Source organism: Pan paniscus, chromosome 2 (assembly GCF_029289425.2).
Source record: "Pan paniscus chromosome 2, NHGRI_mPanPan1-v2.0_pri, whole genome shotgun sequence".
Classification (NCBI taxonomy): Eukaryota; Metazoa; Chordata; class Mammalia; order Primates; family Hominidae; genus Pan; species Pan paniscus.
Window position 1 is genome coordinate 181,586,753 of NC_085926.1, and position 22,542 is coordinate 181,609,294.

General features: G+C 40.9%; 1 protein-coding gene across 8 annotated transcripts in view; it reads left to right on the forward strand.

The window, feature by feature from the left end:
- Positions 1 to 22,542, forward strand: part of YEATS2 (YEATS domain containing 2) — a 112,390-nt gene that overhangs the window by 14,501 nt on the left and 75,347 nt on the right. For all 8 annotated transcript variants that reach the window (XM_008957370.4, XM_003832008.5, XM_024928271.4 and 5 more), the window contains exons 2-7: positions 2,906 to 3,024; positions 5,415 to 5,512; positions 6,252 to 6,344; positions 9,639 to 9,884; positions 12,166 to 12,278; positions 16,434 to 16,595. In XM_008957370.4, coding sequence (XP_008955618.1) covers positions 2,925 to 3,024; positions 5,415 to 5,512; positions 6,252 to 6,344; positions 9,639 to 9,884; positions 12,166 to 12,278; positions 16,434 to 16,595 — 812 coding nt within the window. In that variant the 5' untranslated portion in view covers positions 2,906 to 2,924. The remainder of the gene's footprint in view (positions 1 to 2,905; positions 3,025 to 5,414; positions 5,513 to 6,251; positions 6,345 to 9,638; positions 9,885 to 12,165; positions 12,279 to 16,433; positions 16,596 to 22,542) is intronic.

Consider the following 22,542-nt stretch of genomic DNA (forward strand, 5'->3'; position numbering starts at 1 on the left):
CCCTGTCTCCCAGGCTGGAGTGCAGTGGTACAATCTCGGCTCACTGCAACCTGTGTTCTGGGTTCAAGCGATTCTCATGCCTCAGCGTCCCGAGTAGCTGGGATTACTGGCATGAGCCACCATGCCCAGCTAATTTTTTTGTATTTTTAGTAGAGACGAGGTTTCACCATGTTGGCCAGCCTGGTCTTGAACTCCTGACCTCAGGTGATCCACCTGCCTGAGCCTCCTAGAATGCTGGGATTACAGGCGTGAGTTACCGCAGCCAGCCTAATTTTATTTTAAAACATGTTGTTACCTCAGTAATTCTGCCTCTGGCTAGGCAGTCTTCCTTAGTGGTAGAACAGAGATTTGGAAATCAGAGAGCTATTCTGGTCTCTTTCATAGATTAACACTGTAAGGGATAATCTAACCACCCTGGACCTGTTTCCTTATCTTAATCAATAGATCCAGGCTGTGAAGAAAGGGAGCCACCAGCCACAAGTAGTTATTGAGCCTTAGGATTGTGGCTAATACTAATACAAAATTTTTTTTTTTTTTCGAGAGAGAGTTTCGCTCTTGTTGCCCAGGCCGGAGTGCAGTGGTGTGATCTTGGCTCGCTGCAACCTCTGCCTCCTGGGTTCAAGTGATTCTCCTGCCTTAGCCTCACAAGTAGCTGGGATTACAGGAGCCCGCCACCATGCCCAGCTAATTTTTGTATTTTTAGTGGAGACGGGGTTTCACCATGTTGGCCAGGGTGGTCTGGAACCCCTGACCTCTAATGATCTGCCTGCCTCAGCCTCCTAATGTGCTGGGATTACAGGCGTGAGCCCCCTTGCCTGTACATGGCCTGTACAGGCCGCTAATACAAATTAAGATGTCCTGTAAGTGTAAAATACACACCAGATTTTAAAAACTTGGTAAAAATATAACGTAAAATCTAATTGCTGATTTATTTATATCAATTACATTGTTGGGGTGATAATATTTTAGATATATTGGTTAGGTAAAATATATTGTTAAAATTGGTTTCACCCATTTCACTTCCCTTTTTCAAACGTGGCTGTGGCTGGGCATGGTGGCTCACACCTGTAATCCCAGAACTTTGGGAGGCCAAGGCAGGTGGATCATGAGGTCAGGAGTTTGAGACTAGCCTGGCCAACAAGGTGAAACCTTGTCTATACAGAAATTACAGAAATGAGCTGGGTGTGGTGGTGCATGCCTGTAATCTTAGCTACTCAGGAGGCTGAGGCAGGAGAATTGCTTGAACCCGGGAGGCGGAGGCTGCAGTGAGCCGAGATTGCACCACTGCACTCCAGCCTGGGCAATAGAGTGAGACTCCGTCTCAATCAATCAATCAATCAATCAATAAGAAACCTGGCAGCTAGAAAATTTAAATTCTGTATGTGGCTCATGTTATATTTTTATTGGACAACACTAGTCTGGATGATATTTCTGAAACTGACTCATGAAATATGTATCATTGCTTAATGAAGCACTTTGGAAGAGGAGCACTGTCCAATAAACTCGTGCAGTGATGTGAATGTTTCATATCTACACTGAACAATGTAGTTGCTACTAGCCACGGTGACTCTCGAGCACTAATTTTTTTGAGACGGAGTATTGCTCTGTCGCCCACACTGGCGTGCAGTGGCATGATCTCGGCTCACTGCAACCGCTGCCTCCCGGGTTCAAGCAATTCTTCTGCCTCAGCTCCTGAGTAGCTGGGACTGCAGGTGCCCACCATTATGCCCGGCTAATTTTTGTAGTTTTAGTAGAGATGGGGTTTCACCATACTGGCCAGGCTGGTCTCGAACTCCTGACCTCGTGATCCATCCACCTTTTATTCCCAAAGTGCTGGGATTACAGGCATGAGCGACCACACCTGGCCCATAATTTTAAATTTTTTTAAATTTTAATTTAAACAGCCACATAAGGCTAGTGGTTAATGTACTGGGACAGTGAAGGTCTAGAGGATTTATGGGATTTTTTTTTTTTTTTTTTGAGATGGAGTCTCGCTCTGTCTCCCAGGCTGGAGTGCAGTGGCGCGATCTCAGCTCACTGCAAGCTCTGCCTCCCGGGTTCACGCCATTTTCCTGCCTCAGCCTCCCGAGTAGCTGGGACTACAGGTGCCTGCCACCACGCCCGTCTTTTTTTTTGTATTTTTAGTAGAGACGGGTTTTCACCGTGTTATCCAGGATGGTCTCGATCTCCTGACCTCGTGATCCGCCCACCTCGGCCTCCCAAAGTGCTGGGATTACAGGCGTGAGCCACCGTGCCCGGCCGGGATTTTTTTTTTAATGGGATTGTTTTATTCAAAGACTTGTGTATGCGGGACTTGTTTACCGTATTGCAGACTTGTTAATTAGTTTAATATAAGTCTATAGATTTGTGTTTATTGTAATAATGATCAGTAATAGTGATACCTGCTAAGTACCAGAGAAAGGATCTGTATAATCAATTATTTATTGAGCCTTTAACTATGTTGCTTATATTTTCTAATATGCTGAATGCTTAGTGAATTCTAAGACACTGTGTGGGCTAACCATGTTTTCATCAAAGTCTGGTTCCTTTTCTTTCCTTATGAGGGCTCTTCCGTGAAAGCCAGGCTCCTTTTGAAAAGTCTGAACAATGTGCTACTTTGTTCAAGGATTTTTCTCTTGAAAGGGAAACCCATGCTTGTTAACAGATGATTATGATTTTTTTTTTTTTGGTGGAAACTTTTAAACTTAGGCTTTTGGCCTTAAAAGAAATATGTATATGTGTGTATATACACATACCCACAGACTTGCAAGTACCAGTATTATGTAATATTTATTTATTTATTTTGTTTGTACACATACATTTGTAAGTACTGGTATGCAGTGTTACTACAACCCAACTATTTAACTTAATAATTAAAAATTATTAATTTATCATTGCTTCACAGTGAAGAACTGAATGTCATCATGTCTGGAATCAAGCGAACCATCAAAGAAACCGACCCTGATTACGAGGATGTATCTGTGGCCCTTCCAAATAAGCGGCATAAAGCAATTGAGAATTCAGGTAGAAATCCTGCCTTAGGAAATTATTTCTTTATTGATATATGCCTCCGCTAGAAAACTTACAGAAACTAGAATGAAATGAATTTCCATTGTTATGTATAATTTGAAGGGGTTCGTGAGAGAGATTAGCTAAGGGATCTGTTTAATAGTAATACACCATGTGTGCTGTAAAAAGTGGAAGAAGATCTGGCAGGAACATGATCAAGCAGACAGTGAAAGCGAGACAAACTGTGAGTTTTAGCGATCACTGTATGTTAGGTGTAATCATAAAGTCTATGATATGTATAAAGGTGTGCTATAATCGTGAGATGGTCATAGGTGGTACATGGATTAAGGTTTTTAATTTTAATAGGTAACATTTTAATGTATATAGAAAAAAGAATGATCTCATCAAACTTGTAGTTTCATAGCTACAAGGATAAAGCTAAAATTATTTTTAAATGCTTGTGTTAATTAAATGTGTCATATGGTTCTCAGATGTGGTAGGTATCTTGAAGGCATATGAATGGTAGAAGATTAGGAAACATCGATCTAGTTCAACCCCTGTACTTAGCTAATAGTAGATAAATTAAGGTTCAGAGACATCAGGTTACTTACCTAACATCATATAAGTAGTTGAAGAGCAAATCATCAACTGGGTGTCTGTTGTTCCTCAGAATGTCTTAAGCAAGCTTAAAAAAATTGCTAACTTTACTTTTTTATTTATTTATTTATTTTTTGAGACAGAGTCTTGCTCTGTCCCCCAGGCTGGAGTGCAGTGGCGTGATCTCGGCTCACTGCAAGCTCTGCTTCCCCGGTTCGCGCCATTCTCCTGCCTCAGCCTGCCGAGTAGCTGGGACTACAGGCACCCGCCACCACGCCTGGCTAATGTTTTGTATTTTTAGTAGAGACGGGGTTTCACCGTGTTAGCCAGGATGGTCTCCATCTCCTGACCTCCTGATCCACCCGCCTCGGCCTCCCAAAGTGCTGGGATTACAGGCGTGAGCCACCACGCCCGGCAACACTAAATTTACATTATTAAAACAAATTATTACTGAACTTCATTAATGTTTATTTAAATAATCTACCTAAGTTAATACTTTTAACAGGGTAAAGAAGGCGTCAGTCATAGCTCAGATGTTGCAGTTCCACATAGGATCCGTAGAGTGGAAGTGGTGAAGAAAATTCCTATTTCTGTAAGAGCAGTGAAGTCCTACATATCCCCAGAAGATCTGTATAGAAGGAAAATTGTTAAATCCAATCCCAAATAGTGAAAACATTTTGCTGCAACTTTCCCTCCTCATTCAGCTGTAATTTTAGAGGAAATACCGTTTCCTTTCAATAACAAGCCAAATAAATGTTAGAGTGTTATGTAACTTAATTCATTGCCCAAGAGCTTCACATGGCATAACTTTTTAAAATAAAAACAAGAACAGGGAAAAGTGATTGTTTTAATAACACTGTAACTCAGTTTAAATTGAATGTAAGTTCCAAAATACCCCCATTCAAGCAGGGGCAGTTTTTTGTCTGTTACTGAGTGACAATCTGCTATTCTTTTTCTTTGTGTCCATGCTCTACCTAATGCTAACCTTTCTCCCCCCACCAGAATTTTTCTCAAAGTAGATTTGGTGGGATGCTTCTCTTTGCATATGTTATTTTGTTTTGTTTGTGTCTTTTTTTTTTTCGCTCTGTCACCCAGGCTGGAGTGCGGTGGCACAATCTCGGCTCACTGCCACCTCTGCCTCCCAAGTTCAAGCGATTCTCCTGCCTCAGCCTCCCAAGTAGCTGGGATTACAGGTGCCCCCCACTATGCCCAGCTAATTTTTGTATTTTTGGTAGAGACGAGGTTTCACCATGTTGTCCAGGCTGGTCTCAAACTCCTGACCTCAGGTAATCCACCTGTCTGGGCCTCCTAGAGTGCTGGGATAACGGGTGCGAGCCACCATGCCTGGCCCCCAGTGTTGTATTTTATAGCTATTTCCCTCCCCGCAGGATCCAGTCCAGGACATACAGGGCATTTAGCTGTCATATCTCTTTAGTCTCTCTCAGTCTCCTCAACCCTTTCCTTGTCTTTCTTTCTTGTCTTTAATATTTAAATAGAATAGGCCAATAATTTTATAGAATGTCTTTCAGTTTGAGTTTGTCTAATCTTTCCTTGTGAGTAGATTCAGCATTTTTGACAAGAATACCATAGAATGGTGTCTTTTTAGGGCATGATACTAGAAAGTACACGAGATCACTTTACGCCAATATTAGTGATTTCAGTTTTTCATCACTTGGTTAAGGTGATGTCCACTAGGTTTCTCCACTTTAGAGTTACTATTTCTTGGATTTCTTTTGTTGCTTGCTGACTTAAATAAAGACAGTCACTGATTAATTAGGCCTTGGATGTATTTTATGTTCTTTGTACAGCTCGAGATGCTGCTGTGCAGAAGATTGAGACTATTATCAAAGAACAGTTTGCTCTTGAAATGAAGAATAAGGAACATGAAATTGAAGTCATTGACCAGGTATAATGATGATAAATTGAAATAAACACCAAAGCCATTGAAAAAAATGTATACATGATTGAAAAATAATCTATTGAGATGGAGTCACAGTTTGCTTTATCCTCCTTTTTTTTTTTTTGAATAGCTTTCTTGTTTTGGGGAGAGAAAAATGCTATTTTTTAAATAATGCAATTGCAGAAAGGATTGAAGAAATATTACCTGGAATTCCATTCAAAAAGATAATCTTCTGATAGCACAGCAGGGTGACTTCAGTCAACAATAACTTATTGTACATTTAAAAATAATTAAAAGAGTAAAATTGGATTGTTTGTAACATAGAGAAAGGATAAATGCTTGAGGTAATGAGTATCCCATTTACCCGGATGTGATTATTATGCATTGTATGCCTCTATCAGAATATCTTACGTGTCCCATAAACGTGTGCACTGTGTACCCACAACAGTTAAAAAGTGTTTTTAAAAAAGATAATCCCTCTTTGCTCTTGTGTTCAGTGTCTTTGTGGATTTTTCTCAGTGAATATACACATAAATGTACATATTCATTGCAACACTTTTGTCTTTCTCTTAAATCTTTGCGAATCTGATGGGTGGAAAAGGTCACTTTTATTTGTTTTTCTTTTGATTGTTAGAGAAGTTGAGCTTTTTTTTTCACTCATTCATGTTTCTTATTTTGTGAATTGTTTGTACATCTCTTTTATAATTGCCATTTTTTAAAGTAATGAGTTAACATTTGTTTTTAGCGACTGATTGAAGCAAGGAGGATGATGGATAAACTGCGTGCCTGCATTGTAGCAAACTACTATGCTTCTGCAGGTCTTCTAAAAGTTTCTGAGGTAAGCATTCCTCATACCCAGTCATTTTCCAGCCACTCATATTTGTTGTCTGAGGGGAAGTTATGTCAATATGGAATCCCTGCATCTGAAACATTTCTTTCTGTTTGTTTTTTGTTTTTTTTTTTTGAGACGGAGTCTCGCTGTGTCACCCAGGCTGGAGTGCAGTGGCACTTGCTCACTGCAACCTCTGCCTCCCAAGTTCAGGCGATTCTCCTGCCTCAGCCTCCTGAGTAGCTGGGATTACAGGCGTGTGCCACCATGCCCAGCTCATTTTTGTATTTTTAGTAGAGACAAGGTTTCACCATTTTGACCAGTCTGTTCTTGAACTCCTGACCTCAGGTGATCCACCCACCTTGGCCTCCCCAAGTGCTGGGATTACAAGCATGAGCCACCGTGCCTGGCCTGAAATACTTCTTACATTGACCTTCAGAATCCAAGAAGCCTAGCCTACTTCCTGGGAATATACATAGACTATACATAGACTTATCAGTCATTGTGTCCAACCATAGTCCTTCAGTTGTGACTTTCCGCATTGTCAATAATCCTAAGTAATATTTTTTCCTTTTTTTTTTTGTTTGTTTTTTTGAGACAGAGTTTCGCTCTTGTTGCCCAGGCTAGAGTGCAGTGGCCTCCCAGGTTCAAGTGATTCTTCTGCCTCAGCCTCCCAAGTAGCTGGGATTACAGGCATGCGCCAACATGCCTGGCTAATTTTTTTGTACTTTACTAGAGACGGGGTTTCTCCATGTTGGTCAGGCTGGTCTTGAACTCCCAACTTCATGTGATCTGCCTGCCTTGGCCTCCCAAAGTGCTGGGATTACAGGCGTGAGCCACCGGGCCCAGCCTTTCATTTTTACGTAACTCTTTTCCTCCTAATTGTTAGCATTATGCTAGGCTTTGCAGATACAAAGATGATTGAGACCTCATTGAACTGGCCCTAGTGCCTCACTTGATTGTGGCCTACTTTGGAGTAATTTATAAATTGATTGAGTTTTCTTTGACCTTTTAGTCTAGTGAATGGCAATTTTTAGTTTCAGATTTACCCTGTTTAATGAGCCCTGAGTTCTACTTTTTGTTTTCTTTCTTTTTTTTTTTAAAAGAGACATGGTATGTGGCCAGGCTGGAGTGCAGTGGCTATTCACAAGCACGATCATAGCTTCACTTATAGCCTCCAACTCCACATAGCCTCCACCTTCACATAGCCTCCAACTCCTGGGCTCAAGCAGTCTTCCTGCCTCAGCCTCCTGAGTAGCTAGGACTGCAGCTTTGTTTCTCTAGTTTTTTAAGATTTAAAATGGTCCTCCTACCTTTTTCCCTCCATGATCCTGACTTTTCGGAGAAACCAGGCCATTTATGAATATCTCAAATTTTGGATTTATGTTTTCCTTGGATTACTTTTTCATCCTATTTTCTTGTAAACTGGAAGTTAAGTCTAAAGGCTTGGTTATTATATATATTATATATAGATTTGGGTTAAATATTTCTGGCAAGAATACTTCGTAGTGATGCTGTGTACTTGATATTCTAGCATATCAGCAGGCACCTAGTTCCAGGTTGTCCTGCTGGTGATACTAAGTTTGACCACTTGGTTAATGTGATCACCACTAGATTATTCCAATTATAAAGGAATGTTTTTTCCCAATTTAGTTTTTGACATGTAAATGAAAAATATCTGCTCTTTTATCCTAGTAATCTGTCTAAATTCAGGCATAGGGGTTAGGATTGACCTGAAATAGGAGTATTTCTTCCTATTTGATATTTTGATAATTTCAGCATAACTTTCGTTTTTTTCTCTTTTTACTTTCTTTTTCCTAAGTGTTTTCAGCTGGAGTTAGTCTCAGCTGAATCACCTCTGGAGGAGTGCTGGCTCACTGGGAACCAGGGAAGGGCTGGAGGGTAACAGTAAATGGTGCTTGTCATGTTTAGGCCTTCATGTTACCCTTGGTGCTCTAGGGACACCTGGTATTGGTGCTGCTCCTAATGCTGTCTTATAGAAACTAGAGCATTATTTGAGTTGAATTTTAAACGGTAGACAGGTGCTTCTTTTAGTGTGGCACAGTTTCCCAGATGCATGTTAGAATCGTATTCATTTTCCTAGGGCTACCATAACAAATTACCTACCATAAGCTTCGTGATGTAAAAGGACGGGTTTATTATCTCACTATTATGAAGTCTAGAAGTCCAAAATCAAGGTGTCAACAGGGCAGCGCTCCCTCCTAAGGCTCCGGGGAAGAATCTTTCCTTGCCTCTTCCTAGCTTCTTGAGGTTGCTGCCAATCCTTAGTATTTCCCGGCTGTAATTTCTGCCTGTGATGATGTGGCTGTTTTCCCTCTGTGTGTGTCTTCTCTGTGTGTCTGTGTCCAAGTTTCCCTCTTCTTATAAGTGAGGAGGACTTCATTGACTTCACCTTAACTTGATTACATGAGCAATGATTCTGTCTTTGAATTGTTAGCAGTTCTGATCTGTGCTATTTGATAGTCTGGAAATATGCTGATTTTATCCTCTTATGTTTTGATTAGGATTTATTCAGGGATATTTAGGTATGCTTTTGTCTCATGATCAACCATTTAATTATTTTTAGTTTTCAGTGGCAAAACATTTATAGCTCTGAAAAACCTTTATTTTTGAAATTCAAGAACTTTGTTGCTTTGAAACACTAGCTTCTACCTCCTTTTTTCTCTCTAGAACCATTAGTTTAATAACACAGTTTTTAAAAGCTAGGCTTCCTAGGAACATAACTACAGTGTTATCACATAATAACAGAATACACTGTATTTTGTATGCAAGTAACTAAGACACAGAAAAATTCCATAGATGTCTATACTGAACTGAAGGCAAACTTCATACAATCAGTATTAGTCATTCAAAAATATTCTCTATTACATTTTACTCTTATGTGCGGACCATTTTATATATACAGCTTTTTATTTGTATTTTTATATTTCTTTCAGGGATATTTTATTTAGAGCAGTTGATATGTTTGTGTAAAGCAATATGAGACTTTTAAAGTCATTTTATTTTCTGTGTTAACATATATTATTTCTCATTTACCTCCGGAAGACCCTACATCTCTAGCTGTTAGTGTTAGAAACTTTACATAATTATTCATCATTCTAGTTTTTGTTTGGTTGGTTCAGGCTGTGCTAAGGGGTTGGGATATCATTTTATGGATGTGGGGAGATTTTGAAAGATTTTAAGCATGATCCTGTAATAGATAAGGTTTTGGAGAGATCAGATTTTTGCCTGCTTTTGATGGATTTGATTAAAAATTTATTTGCTTGCTTTCATTTTTTGTAGGGATCAAAGACATGTGATACAATGGTTTTTAATCATCCTGCTATCAAGAAATTTTTGGAATCACCATCTAGGTCATCATCTCCTGCCAATCAGAGAGCAGAAACACCATCAGCCAATCATTCAGAAAGTGATTCTTTATCTCAGCACAATGACTTCTTATCTGACAAAGATAATAACAGCAATATGGATATAGAGGAAAGACTCTCAAACAACATGGAGCAGAAACCAAGCCGAAATACTGGAAGGGTATGTAGATGGGTGGATGTGGGAGGGAGCCACAGGAGAAGGGAACTAGTATTTACTAAAGTATGCGCTTGTTATCTCACTGAACTGTCACAGGAATCTTAGGAAATAGGTTTGTTTTCCTTTTATAATGGGGAAACCAAATCTTTTTTTTTTTTTTTTTTTTTTTTTTTTGAGACAGAGTTTTGCTCTGTTGCCCAGGCTGGAGTGCAGTGGCAGGATCATGGCTCACTGCAACCTCCGCCTCCCGGGTTCACGCCATTCTCCTGCTTCAGCCTCCTGAGTAGCTGAGACCACAGGCGTGTGCCACCACGCCCGGCTAATTTTTTTGTATTTTTAGTAGAGACGAGATTTCACCGTGTTAGCCAGGATGGTCTCGATCTCCTGACCTCGTGATCTTCCCGCCTCGGCCTCCCAAAGTGCTGGGATTATAGGCGTGAGCCACTGCACCCAGCGGGAAACCAAATCTTGATGTGGTTTTACTTGCCCAAAAGTGTCAGAACTGCGAATTAAACCTAAGTGTTTCTTTTTTTTTTCTGAGACGGAGTCTCGCTTTATCACCCAGGCTGGAGTGCAGTGGCGCAATCTCGGCTCATTGCCACCTCTGCCTCCCAGGTTCAAGCTATTTTCCTGTCTCAGTCTCCCAAGTAGCTGGGATTAGAGGCATGTGCTACCACGCCTGGCTAATTTTTTGTATTTTTAGTAGAGACGAGGTTTCACCATGTTGGCCAGACTGGTCTCGAACTCCTGACTTCATGATCCGCCTGCCTCGGCCTCCCAAAGTGCTGGGATTATAGGTGTGAGCCACCGCGCCCAACTTAAACCTGAGTGTTTCTAATTTTACAGCCTGGAGATTCTGTGCACAGCACAGCTCCTGGATGCTGTTTACGTAGGTGTGAAAGAAATCTTCCAGCTCGGCAATTCTGTGATCTTGCTCAAGGTCTTTCCACTCTGTCATGTTTATTCTCTCGAGAGCAGCCGTTCTTCAACGGTTTCCTCTGTGAGACTTTATATTCTAAGATGCTTTAGTACTTTAGTAGATGGAGGAAATTTGACAAATAAACAGAATTGAAAAACATTGCTCTTTGATCCTGCCAGTTTGTAATTTGAGCTCCCATCTCAAGCTACTCTGAACTTCTTGAAAAATATTTGGCTATAGAGTCATTATTGGATTAGAGCAGCGATTTTTCTCAGCCAGGTGTTCTGTGATACAGAAAATTTCCAAGTTACTTTCCACATACTTAGACGTCAAGGGTTTGATTTATTTTTGATAAAAATAAGTTTGTATTTATTTTTCAGATTATAAATTCATATGTGTTCATTTTTTGAAAATTGTTAAATACAGAAAAGTAAAAAAGAATAGAAAAGTTCATTCGTGAGGCTGCCACCCCCAAAATCAGAACTCTTCACTGTTTGGATTTACCTTACCTTTCCAGTATTATTCCTGAGCAAATATTACATGTGTTTTTCTTTTTTTTAGTTAAAAAGAATTTAGGAGGCTGGGCGCGGTGGCTCACGCCTGTAATCCCAGCACTTTGGGAGCCCAAGTGGGGGATCACCAGAGGTCAGGAGTTCGAGACCAGCCTGACTAACATGGTGAAACTCCATTTCTACTAAAAATACAAAAATTACCCGGGCTTAATGGCCGGTACCTGTAATCCCATCTACTCGAGAGGCTGAGGCAGGAGAATCGCTTGAACCCAGGAGGCAGAGGTTGCAATGAGCCAAGATCATGCCATTGCATTCCAGCCTGGTTGACAGAGCGAGATTCTGTCTCAAAAAATAGAATTTAGGGCATAATGGTCATAGAAACTTAACATGTTTTATACAATATGTGGTCATTTCTATATGTATTTATATAGCAAACATTTAGCATTTACTATGTACCAGGCACTTATTTCTCATTGAACAGTTTTGAATATTACAAAAGGTTAAAAAGAGGGTAAATTCCATTGACCCCTTTCTCTCTTTCTATTCCTGTTTCCCAGAAGTAACCACTGTAATAGTTTTCTGTGTATCCTTCCAAATCCTATTTGCATATTCAAAGCAGATGTATATGACTATTAAAAACACACCGGGAGTTACAGTATATAAACTTTGTATAAATTAAGGCAGCATTTATAGTAACTTTTTTAATGCTTTGAGAGGTGCTATGAAGCCAGAAAATTTTGTAATTTTTTAAAAAAACTTAGTTATTCCATTTATACTTTTTACAATTCTGTGGTTTCTGTCCTATTGAAAGTTGTTCAAAATGAGAATGGATGTTGATTATGATTTTTTTCAGGATACTTCTAGTGTTACTGGCTCCCATAAAACAGAACAGCGGAATGCTGATCTCACAGATGAGACTTCACGACTTTTTGTAAAGAAAACAATAGTAGTGGGCAATGTGTCCAAGTGAGTATCCAGTTGAATTTATTTTTATTTGTCCATTTGTGTTAATATTTTGGCATTAATACTCTTATAATGTTACAGTAGGAAGCAGCCTCAGGGATTCTTTTTCCCAAGCCCTTAGTTGTTTAAAAAGTAAACCACAGTCTAGAGACTTTATTAGGGTAATTTTTCTCCTTAGTGAGCAAAGTCAGAATTTGAATCTAGGTCTCCTATTTTTCTTTTCCTTTTTTTGAGACAGAGTTTCGCTCTTGTTGTCCAGACCAGAGTGCAATGGCATGATCTTGGTTCACCGCAACCTCCCCCCTTCCCGAGTTCAAGCGATTCTCCTGCCTTAGCCTACCGAGTAGCTGGGATTGCAGGCATATGCCACCACGCCTGGCTAATTTTGTATTTTTAGTAGAGACGGGGTTTCTCCATGTTGGTCAGGCTGGTCTTGAACTCCCGACCTCAGGTGATCCATCCGCCTTGGCCTCGCAAAGTGCTGGAATTACAGGTGTGAGCCACCGTGCCGGCCTTTTTTTTTTTTTTTTATTGTTTTATTAGTCTTTTTATACAAATAGCCAGGGGACCTAGGTATCCTATTTTTCATTTGGATATTATTTTCTCTGTACTGCCTCTATACTGTGACATTTTGCCTTGCCTTGCACAATATCCACAAAGGATAAATAAGGGGAAGATGTTTGTTCCAGAATATTGCTAGAGAAGAGGCAGTATAATAACCCCTACCCTTGCTTGTGTAGTTTGTAGAATATGCTAATTGTTAGGTATTTGAAAGCCAGTAGAGAATGGTAAATCCTCAGATACTGCCCTCAGCTGGAATGTTCAAATCTTCATTTTGTCTCTCCATTTACATTCCTGCATTTGCCATTGTATTAGTCTGTTTTCACACTGCTAATAAAGACATACTTGAGACTGGGTAATTTATAAAGGAAAGAGGTTTGATTGACTCACAGTGCCACATGGCTAGGGAGGCCTCACAATCCTGGCGGAAGGCAAGGGAGAGGCAAAGCCATGTCTTAAGTGGAGGCAGGCAAGAGAGCTTGTGTAGGAGAACTACCCCTTATAAAACCGTCAGATCTTGTGAGACTGATTTATTATCACGAGAACAGCATGGGAAAGACTCACCCCCATGATTCAGTTACCTCCCACTGGGTCCCTTCCAGGACGTGTGGGAATTCTGCAAGCTACAATTGAAGATGAGATTTGGGTGGGGACACAGCCAAACCATATCGGCCATTTACTTGTGATTGGCACGTCCAAAGCTGAAACCAGATTCTTCTCCCTGGAAAACCTATTTCCTGTTCTTTTGTTTTGTTTTGAAATGGGAGGATGTAAGTGTGATGGGTTCCTTTGACTTTTTGTTCTTCTTCAAAATCTTACTTCAGGTCTTTTTCTGGGACTCTTAAGGCAAACCAGAGAGGTTTGTATCTAACAAGTCATTGGGACATGAGAATAAAGTAGATAAGTCTTTTCGGTCACCCATTTATGTTAATACTTGGGCGTAATACTCTTATTATCCTGGTGTTACAGTAGGAGGAGGCCTCAGGGAGTGTTTTTTCAAGCTCTTTGTTGCTTCAAAAGTGAACCAAGGTCCAGAGATTGGAGTCTCTGCATTAGTGTGTCTGTCAGTCTTTCCCTGAGAATAAAATAGGGCTTGGTAAAAATTTCTAAGACATGAGCTCTTACACAAATATATTTCACCAATTGTGTCAATGTGTGTAAGTTTGGAAGAACTTTTGACTACTCTGAACCAGTTCTGTCTTTAGGGGCCTTAGCGAATTCCTAAAACTGTTGATTTGCTTGCCCAAACTGAGATGTTTTTAGTTCATAACAAAAGGTTGCTGAGCAGATCTTAAAGGCAGAATTCCTCCAAGCTCCAGAGCCATGTACTTGAACAGTATGATCTCAGGCTGTCTTGGAGCAGCTTCATCATTTTTGCCAAGTGTCTAGGGGTAGATTAGGACGTTATAAATCCTCTAAAAACATAAAAATGTTAAGTAAATATTTGGCCCAGATGTAAATAGATGGAAGGGATTAAATTAATTTGATGGAGGAAAATCGATTGGCTAGGATTCTAACTGGTAACGTTTTAAACTAATTTTCTCATGAAGTTTTATTTGCTGATCCCCTCCCTCATTAGGCATATTCCCTCTATGCTCTCTCTGTGATTTTTATCATATTATATGGCCATTTTCTATTTTCGTATATTTTTCTCAAATCAGACTGGAATCTCTTTAGGGTAGAAACTATGTCTTGTCTGGTTTTGTTTTGTTTTGTTTTTCCAAGACGGAGTTTTACTCTTGTTGCCCGGGTTGGAGTGCAATGGCGCGATCTCAGCTCACTGTACCCTCTACCTCCAGGGTTCAAGTGATTCTCCTGCCTCAGCCTCCCAAGTAGTTGGGATTACAGGCATGCACCGCCACACCTGGATAATTTTGTATTCTTAGTAGAGATGGGGTTTCACTGTGTTGATCAGGCTAGTCTTGAACTCATGAATTTGGGTGATCTACCTGCCTTGGCCTCCAAAAGTGCTGAGATTACAGGCATGAGCCACCACGCCTGGCCTTGTCTGGCTTTGTACCTTAACAGTATATATTTAGTAAGTATTTGATTGATGAATACATTGATATACGTATGAAAGGAAAAAATAAACATAACATACACAAACCTGGCGAAATTAATTTTAAAAATTACTCAAAAAAAGAGAAGGCACAAATAATATTAGAAATACAAAAGAAGACGTAACTACAGATGCTGTACTATTAAAGAGATAAGAAACTATTAACTTCTTTATGCCAATACATTTAAAAATTTAGATGAAATGATTGTTTAGCCCCAATTTTCTTGTGGCCTAGTGGGTCTGCCTGAACTTCCAGGCCTGGTTTTCTCTGGGCTGACCTGTCTTGTAAAGTTGTCATCTCTCCCCAAATCGATCTGTAGGTATTCCTGTAAAAATCCCAACAGGGTTCATGACTTTCATAGGCTGGAAGAGTAAAGGGCCAAGATTGGTCAAGAACACTCCTCAAGAGCTAGGCTGGGCAACTTGGCCCCCCCATATCACTAAGGATTAGCACTAGGCATAGATGAGCATATAGAAGGCCTGACTATATTTTCTACATGAATCTAAGAAGGGGGCCTCATACTGAAATAAAGACAGGGCCCATAAAGGGGAGCGCTAAAGATGCTAATTTTACCATGATCAGGGTTTAAGGGAAATGGCACGTTTTGGCTTTCAGAGGGCAGGAAACTAGGTGCAGTCTTCTTGGCAACCATGAAAGTCACCAGAAAGGCGCAGAGCTCTAGCACCCTGAAACCTGAATGAAATCAACCCGAAGGCTAGAGGTTCCCTAACCTAAGAATAAAAATATGCCAGTTTATTTCCACCTTATGTCTTTATCTGGCAGGAAAAACAAGTTTGCCTTTTTTTTTTTTAATTGCACACCGAATAAGTAGAACAACACAAACTTTTAACAGAATGTCCCTTAAACCAAATTCATGTTTTATTTATTTTATTATTTTATTTTAGTTCATTAATTTTATTTTAATTTTTTGAGATAGGGTCTTGCTTTGTCACCTAGACTGAAGTACAGTGATGTGATTGTAGCTCACTTCAGCTTCGAACTCCTGGGCTCAGGCAGTCCTCCCACCTCATCAGCCTCCCAGCAAGCTGGGACTACAGGTGTGGGCCACCATGTCCAGCTGAGTTTAAAATTTTAGGTGGGATGATTGTAGTTGTAGTTTACTCTTTGAGATTACTGTCTCACTAAGCAGGCATTGTCTTCTTCTATCCAATTGTTACCACACTATATTAGCTGATTTTGCTCCCCTCTGGAAATAGCTAAACATGGTGATGGGGTCTTGCTATGTTGCCCAGGCTGATCTCTAACTCCTGACCTCAAGCAGTCCTCCCGTTTCAGCCTCCTGAAGTGCTGGCATTACAGTGTGAGCCAGCCACTGCATCCAGCCCCAACTATGTTTTAGAAAGAAAGAAAAACAAAATGATTAACTTGCAAAGACTCATTTTGCTTGTTTAGGTGATGTAGTTGTTAAATATTGCAGGAATTTTAACCTTGTTTTTAAATTTAAGTAGGACTTAATTATTTAGTTAGGTTTTTGAAGGACGAAAAGAATTCAGGTTTCTTTTTTCTTCTTCCCTAGGTATATACCTCCGGATAAGAGGGAAGAAAATGACCAGTCAACTCATAAGTGGATGGTATATGTCCGAGGGTCCCGTAGAGAACCCAGCATTAATCATTTTGTCAAGAAGGTTTGGTTCTTCCTTCATCCCAGCTATAAACCAAATGACCTTGTGGAAGTTAGGTAAGCACGCTTGAGGTATTTAACCTAAATTGAAATGCAGACTTATTTTTGAAGTGGAAGAAAAGTGATTTAACTTCAAAACATTTCCTGGAAATGCAATAGTAATTGAGAATTGGTTCTTAGTCAAAATGTAGTTGGAGGCCGGGTGGGGTGGCTCACGCCTATAATCCAAGCACTTTGGGAGGCCAAGGCAGGCGGATCATGAGGTCAGGAGATTGAGACCATCCTGGCTAACACGGTGAAACCCGGTCTCCACTAAAAATACAAAAAATTAGCTGGGCGTGGTGGCGGGCGCCTGTAGTCCCAGCCACTAGGGAGGCTGAGGCAGGAGAATGGCGTGAACCCGGGAGGCGGAGCTTGCAGTGAGCTGAGATTGCGCCACTGCACTCCAGCCTGGGCGACAGAGCGAGACTCTGTCTCAAAAAAAAAAAAAAGGTAGTTGTAGTTCACTCTCTCAGATTACTGTCTCGCTGAGCAGGCATTGTCTTCTATCCAATTGTTACCACACTAATTATATTAACTGGTTTTGCTCCCCTCTGGAAACAGCTAAACTTGTTTATATAGATACAGATGCATATGAAAATGTTACTTCTTTTTATGAATATCAGAATGTAACAGAATTAAATATAGTATTCTAACATGGTAGACTAATTAATGTTGAAAGTTTCCCATGATCTCACTCTCTTAGAAGTAACTCCCAATCATATTTCTTCTGTGCATATTTGAATATAGTTGTTTCTTGTGATTATTTCACCAAGATGGAATGATTATATATATTGTTGTGAAATTTGCTTGTACCATTTAGGTGTGTTCTTTACATTTTTTTTTTTTTTGAGACGGAGTTTCACTCTTGTCACACAGGCTAGAGTGCAGTGGTGCGCTCTTGGCTCACTGCAACCTCTGCTTCAGGTTCAACCTCTGCTTCAGGTTCAAGCGATTCTTCTGCCTCAGCCTCCCGAGTAGCTGGGATTACAGGTGCCCGCCACCACACCCAGCTAATTTTTTTGTGTTTTTAGTAGAGACGGGCTTTCACCATGTTGGCCAGGCTGGTCTCGAACTCCTGACCTCAGGTGATCTGCCCGCCTTGGCCACCCAAAGTGCTGGGATTACAGGTGTGAGTCACCATGCCCGGCCTTATTCTTTACATCTTTATATGATGTTACACACATATATATTAATTGTGTGGTTTTTTGTTTGTTTATTTTATTTTATTTTTTTTTTGGAGACACAACCTGTCGTCCATGCTGGAGTGCAGTGGCACGATCTTGGCTCACTGCAACCTCCACCCCCCGGGTTCAAGCAGTTCTCATGCTTCAGCCTCCCAAGTAGCTGTGATTACAGGTCCACGCCACCATGCCCAGCTAATTTTTGTATATTTTGTAGAGACGGGGTTTTGCCATGTTGGCCAGGCTGGTCTTGAACTCCTGAGCTCAAGCCCCCTGCCCGCCTTGGCCTCCCAAAGTGCTGAGATTATAGGCATGAGCCACCATGTCCGGCCCATATTGATTGTATAAATGCACTGTGGAAGTGGTTGTTGGTTATTATCAGTGAAATCTCTATTCTCTGCTCTGTTCAGAGCCTTTCTTCACCCCCGACTCTTAAACAAAACATGGCTGCCTCCTGAGAACTCTGCTTCTTCTTTAACCGTTTCAAGCGATGGTGGCTGTTTTTTTTGCTGCCACACACCACTGGGCCTGGGGGTAGGGTGGATGTCTTCCTTGATCACATTTATGGCTTCCAGACCACCTTTCCCTGCCAAGGGTGACTGGGGAAATTAGTAGATAATTGCAACAGAGGACAAGCAGCAGCCTCAAAGGAGTTGAGGGTTTTTGGAAAAGGGGGAAAGGTTTCAGCACCTGGTTGACTGATTTTCTCTCTACCATAACTCTTGCTGTCATTCTTAACATCCATATAGACAATTCATCCAAAACCCTGGTCTCTTGGTTCTTTGATTTCTTCACTTTGATGCTTAGGTTATTGTAGTGATATATCATAGACTGTAAGCTGAGTAAGGAGAGAATATACGTATATAAGAGCAGTGATGGCTGGTGAAAAGTTTTGTGGGCAAGAAATAGAAGTCTCCATGAAGTCAAAGAATAGTTGGATTGGGGTGAAACTGGAAAGATAAGGGTTGGTGGTCAGAAAGTGGAATAGGCTGGGCGCGGTGGCTCAGGCCTGTAATTCCAGAACTTTGGGAGGCTGAGGCGGGCGGATCACGAGGTCAGGAGATCGAGACCATCCTGGGCAACATGGTGAAACCCATCTCTACTAAAAATACAAAAATTAGCTGGGCGTGGTGGCTCATGCCTGTAATCCTAGCTACTCAGGAGGCTGAGGCAGGAGAATGGCTTGAACCAGGGAGTCAAAGGTTGCAGTGAGCCAAAATCGTGCCACTGCACTCCAGCCTGGAGGCAGAGTGAGACTCTGTCTCAAAAAAAAAAAAAAAAAAAAAAAAAAGCGGAATATTTGGAAATAAGATTTTTGTAGGTAGGTACAGTATGTTTTTCTTCTTATGTATTATATTTTTATTGATGATAGAAATCTAATATACCCAAAAGGGTGGGATTAAAAACTAATTACATAAAATACTTAAAAATGCAACACAAGTGCCTGTTTTATTTCTCTGTTCTCATACCATAAATGAGAATTTGTAAAACACATTATTTCTTTTAAATTGCAAAGACTATCCCTGCAGTAATTTATGAGATTTATTTGCTAAGAAGTCTTTACTAATCTGCGGGCAGAGGTGTGGCAAGTCACTTATCAAGATGTATTATAACAGTGAGAAAATCCAAAGAAAGGATTGTGCTGCAGCTCCTTATCCAGTTTCTCTTTCATCCTGGACACCTGGAGTGTTTTCTGTTAATAGTAAATGAACTTTGTTTCATTACGTGTATGAGGTTTGACATCATCGAAATAGCCTGTGTCTTGTTTTCAGCCTGATCTGTGCCACTCTGACAGTGTTGCAAAGATTGTCTGCTGTGCCACGCCTGAGCAGTTAGCTGTTCACAGCCTGGCGGCACATACCTTTACCACATACTTTTCCCATAGCAAACCAAACTTTATTAACAACAATGTTAGGATTTGTAAATAGTATTTTAAAAGAGATTATTGCTTACGTGCTTCTGGTTTTTAAAATTCCTGGAGAAATCATATGCTGTGATCAACCATAGCGCTGTTTTTTTTTTTTAATAGCAGGAAATGTATATAAGTCTATTACTGCATTTACTTATTTACATGTATGTCTCACCAGATTTAGAACTTCTCGATGTTTAGGACCTTATCTTGTCTTAATATCCCCAGGGTCAGCTGGGCACGGTGGCTCAAGCCTGTAATCCCAGCACTTTGGGAGACTGAGGCAGGTGGATCACGAGGTCAGGAGTTCGAGACCAGCCTTGCCAACATGGTGAAACCTTGTCTCTACTAAAAATACAAAAAAAAATTAGCCATGCCCGGTGGCGTGTGCCTGTAGTCCCAGCTACTCGAGAGGCTGAGGCAGGAGAGTTGCTTGAACCCGGGAGGCACAGGTTGCAGTGAGCCAAGATCATGCCACTGCACTCCAGCCTAGGTGACAGAGCAAGACTCTGTCTCAAAATAAATAAATAATAAATAAATAAATAAATAAATATCCCTAGGGTCTATCATAGTTCCTAGCATGTAGTAAATGCTCATTTTGTGTTTTTTAAAATTTTATTTTTTATTTTTATTTTTATGTTTTTTGAGACAGAGTCTCGCTCTGCTGCCCAGGCTGGAGTGCAGTGGCGCAGTCTTGGCTCACTGCAAGCTCCGCCTCCCGGGTTCACGCCGTTCTCCTGCCTCAGCCTCCTGAGTAACTGGGACTACAGGCGCCCGCCACCACTCCCGGCTAACGTTTTTGTATTTTTAGTAGAGATGGGGTTTCACTTATTAGCCACGATGGTCTCGATCTCCTGACCTCATGATCTGCCCACCTCGGCCTCCCAAAGTGCTGGGATTACAGGCGTGAGCCACTGCACCCGGCCAATTTTGTTTATTTTTTTAGAGACAAGAGTCTTGCTCTGGCACCCGGGTGGGAGAACAGTGCCATGATTATAGCTCACTGCAGCCTCGAACTCCTGGGCTCAAACTATCCTCCCACTTTAGCCTCCTGGGTAGCTAGGACTATAGGTGTGTGCCACCTATGTCCAGCTAATTTTTTTACCCAGGCTGGTCTCGAACTCCTGGCCTCAAGCAGTCCTCCCGCCTTGGCTTCCTAAAGTGCTGGGATTACAGGCGTGAGCCTTGTACCCAGCCTCATTTCATGTTTGATACTGAGTGAATTATTGAATTCATGAAATGGGCCATTCCATTTGGAGGTGGCTGGTTTTGTTTGGAAGTTTTTAATTATATTGAGCAGAGATCTCACTTCCTCTAACTTCTAAACAGTAAGCTTTTCATATGCTTTATGTACCACTCAGAATCATCATAATCCCTTTTCCTTGTACAGTTGTTTAGATACTTGAAAACTGTTATTGGGTCTCATCCATATTTGTTTCAGTTGTCACTTGTGTGACTTTGTTTTATGTTCCTTTGCCATTCAGGTTATATTCTTTGGTATACTCCAGTTTATCTATATTCCTTTTAAAATAACCTTTTTAGAACTGAACCTAAAACTCCAGATGTGGTATAACCAATATAAAGTAGGTGAGGACTATTAACAAAAGTCCTAGGTTTAATTATAACTCTTAGTTCTTTGCAGGACTCTTAAGATATTTGTTGTGTTAGGTATCTAAAGTAATTTAACGAATAAGGGAGGATTTTTGCAGCTGCCTTCAAACTTGGGGTTAATCTTATTTCTGGATCAAAGCACAAACGTTTTTCTTACACACCCTGAATCTCTTCATCACAGCACATTACCTGACAAAGAGGTGGGTGGATTCTGCTCTTGTTGAAGCACTTTTTTCCACGTTTGTTCAGTTGTCAGGACGACCCTTAGCCAACTTCCTAAAAGCCGTGATTGTAAACTTTGCTTTTTTTTTTTTTAGGTACAAGATAGTGACTATAGGTACAAGATAGTGACTAGATATGTGCTAGGCTCAGGGCTTGATAGAGGGATTGTGAAGATGAGCACGGGGCCTTGGCTTTGGGAAACCCCCTGGAGTCTTCCTGCCCTTGGTGTGTGTGAAACTGGAGCGGGCCAGCTCCCCAGAGGAATCCTAGTGAGCCTCTTCCAAACCTTCGTATCTGTTTTATTTCACTCAAATGTAGAACTCTCTAGAGCAGCACTGTCCAATAGAAACATACTGTGAGCCACATCTGTAATTTGAAATTTTCGAGTAGCCACATTAGAGAAGTAAGTACCCAGAAGAAGTGATTTGACATTCTATGCCCTGCACAGTCGGACAGTGCCCAGTCATATTACTGTGCGTAATGGGGAGAGTGGTCTGGGAAGTGAGGTCTGTCACCTTGGGGACATGGACTAGCACACAGTGGCTAAAGCATGGCCCTGGAGCCTATTGCTTGAGTTTGAATTCTGGTTCCATTGCTTATTTGCTGTGTGACCTTGGCAAGTTAGTTATTCAGCCTCACTGTGTCTCAGAGGGGCTATTTCATAGAGTGGTTATAAGGATTAGGTAAGTTAATAGTTCTAAAGGGCTTAGAACACTGATTGGGTCATAGCAAACAGTGAAACGTAGGAATGCAGTGTTTGCTGCTACTGCTGTTGTGAGGAACAGAGATTTTCATTCCGAAAAGACTTGAGGGAATGCTTTGGTTCTTTTAAAGGGCTTTCATGTGGAGGAAGAATTTACTCCTTGTGATTCCAAATGGCATCTCTAGAATTAACATGCAGGAGGTAGAAGAAGTCATTTTGTAATAGAGCTGTTCAGAAACGTAACACAGGGTCTCATGAAGTGGTGAGTTCAGGGTCACTCGGAGTGATGCTAAAAGAATGATTGGCCATATGAATAAATTAGTCGAGCAGGGAGCT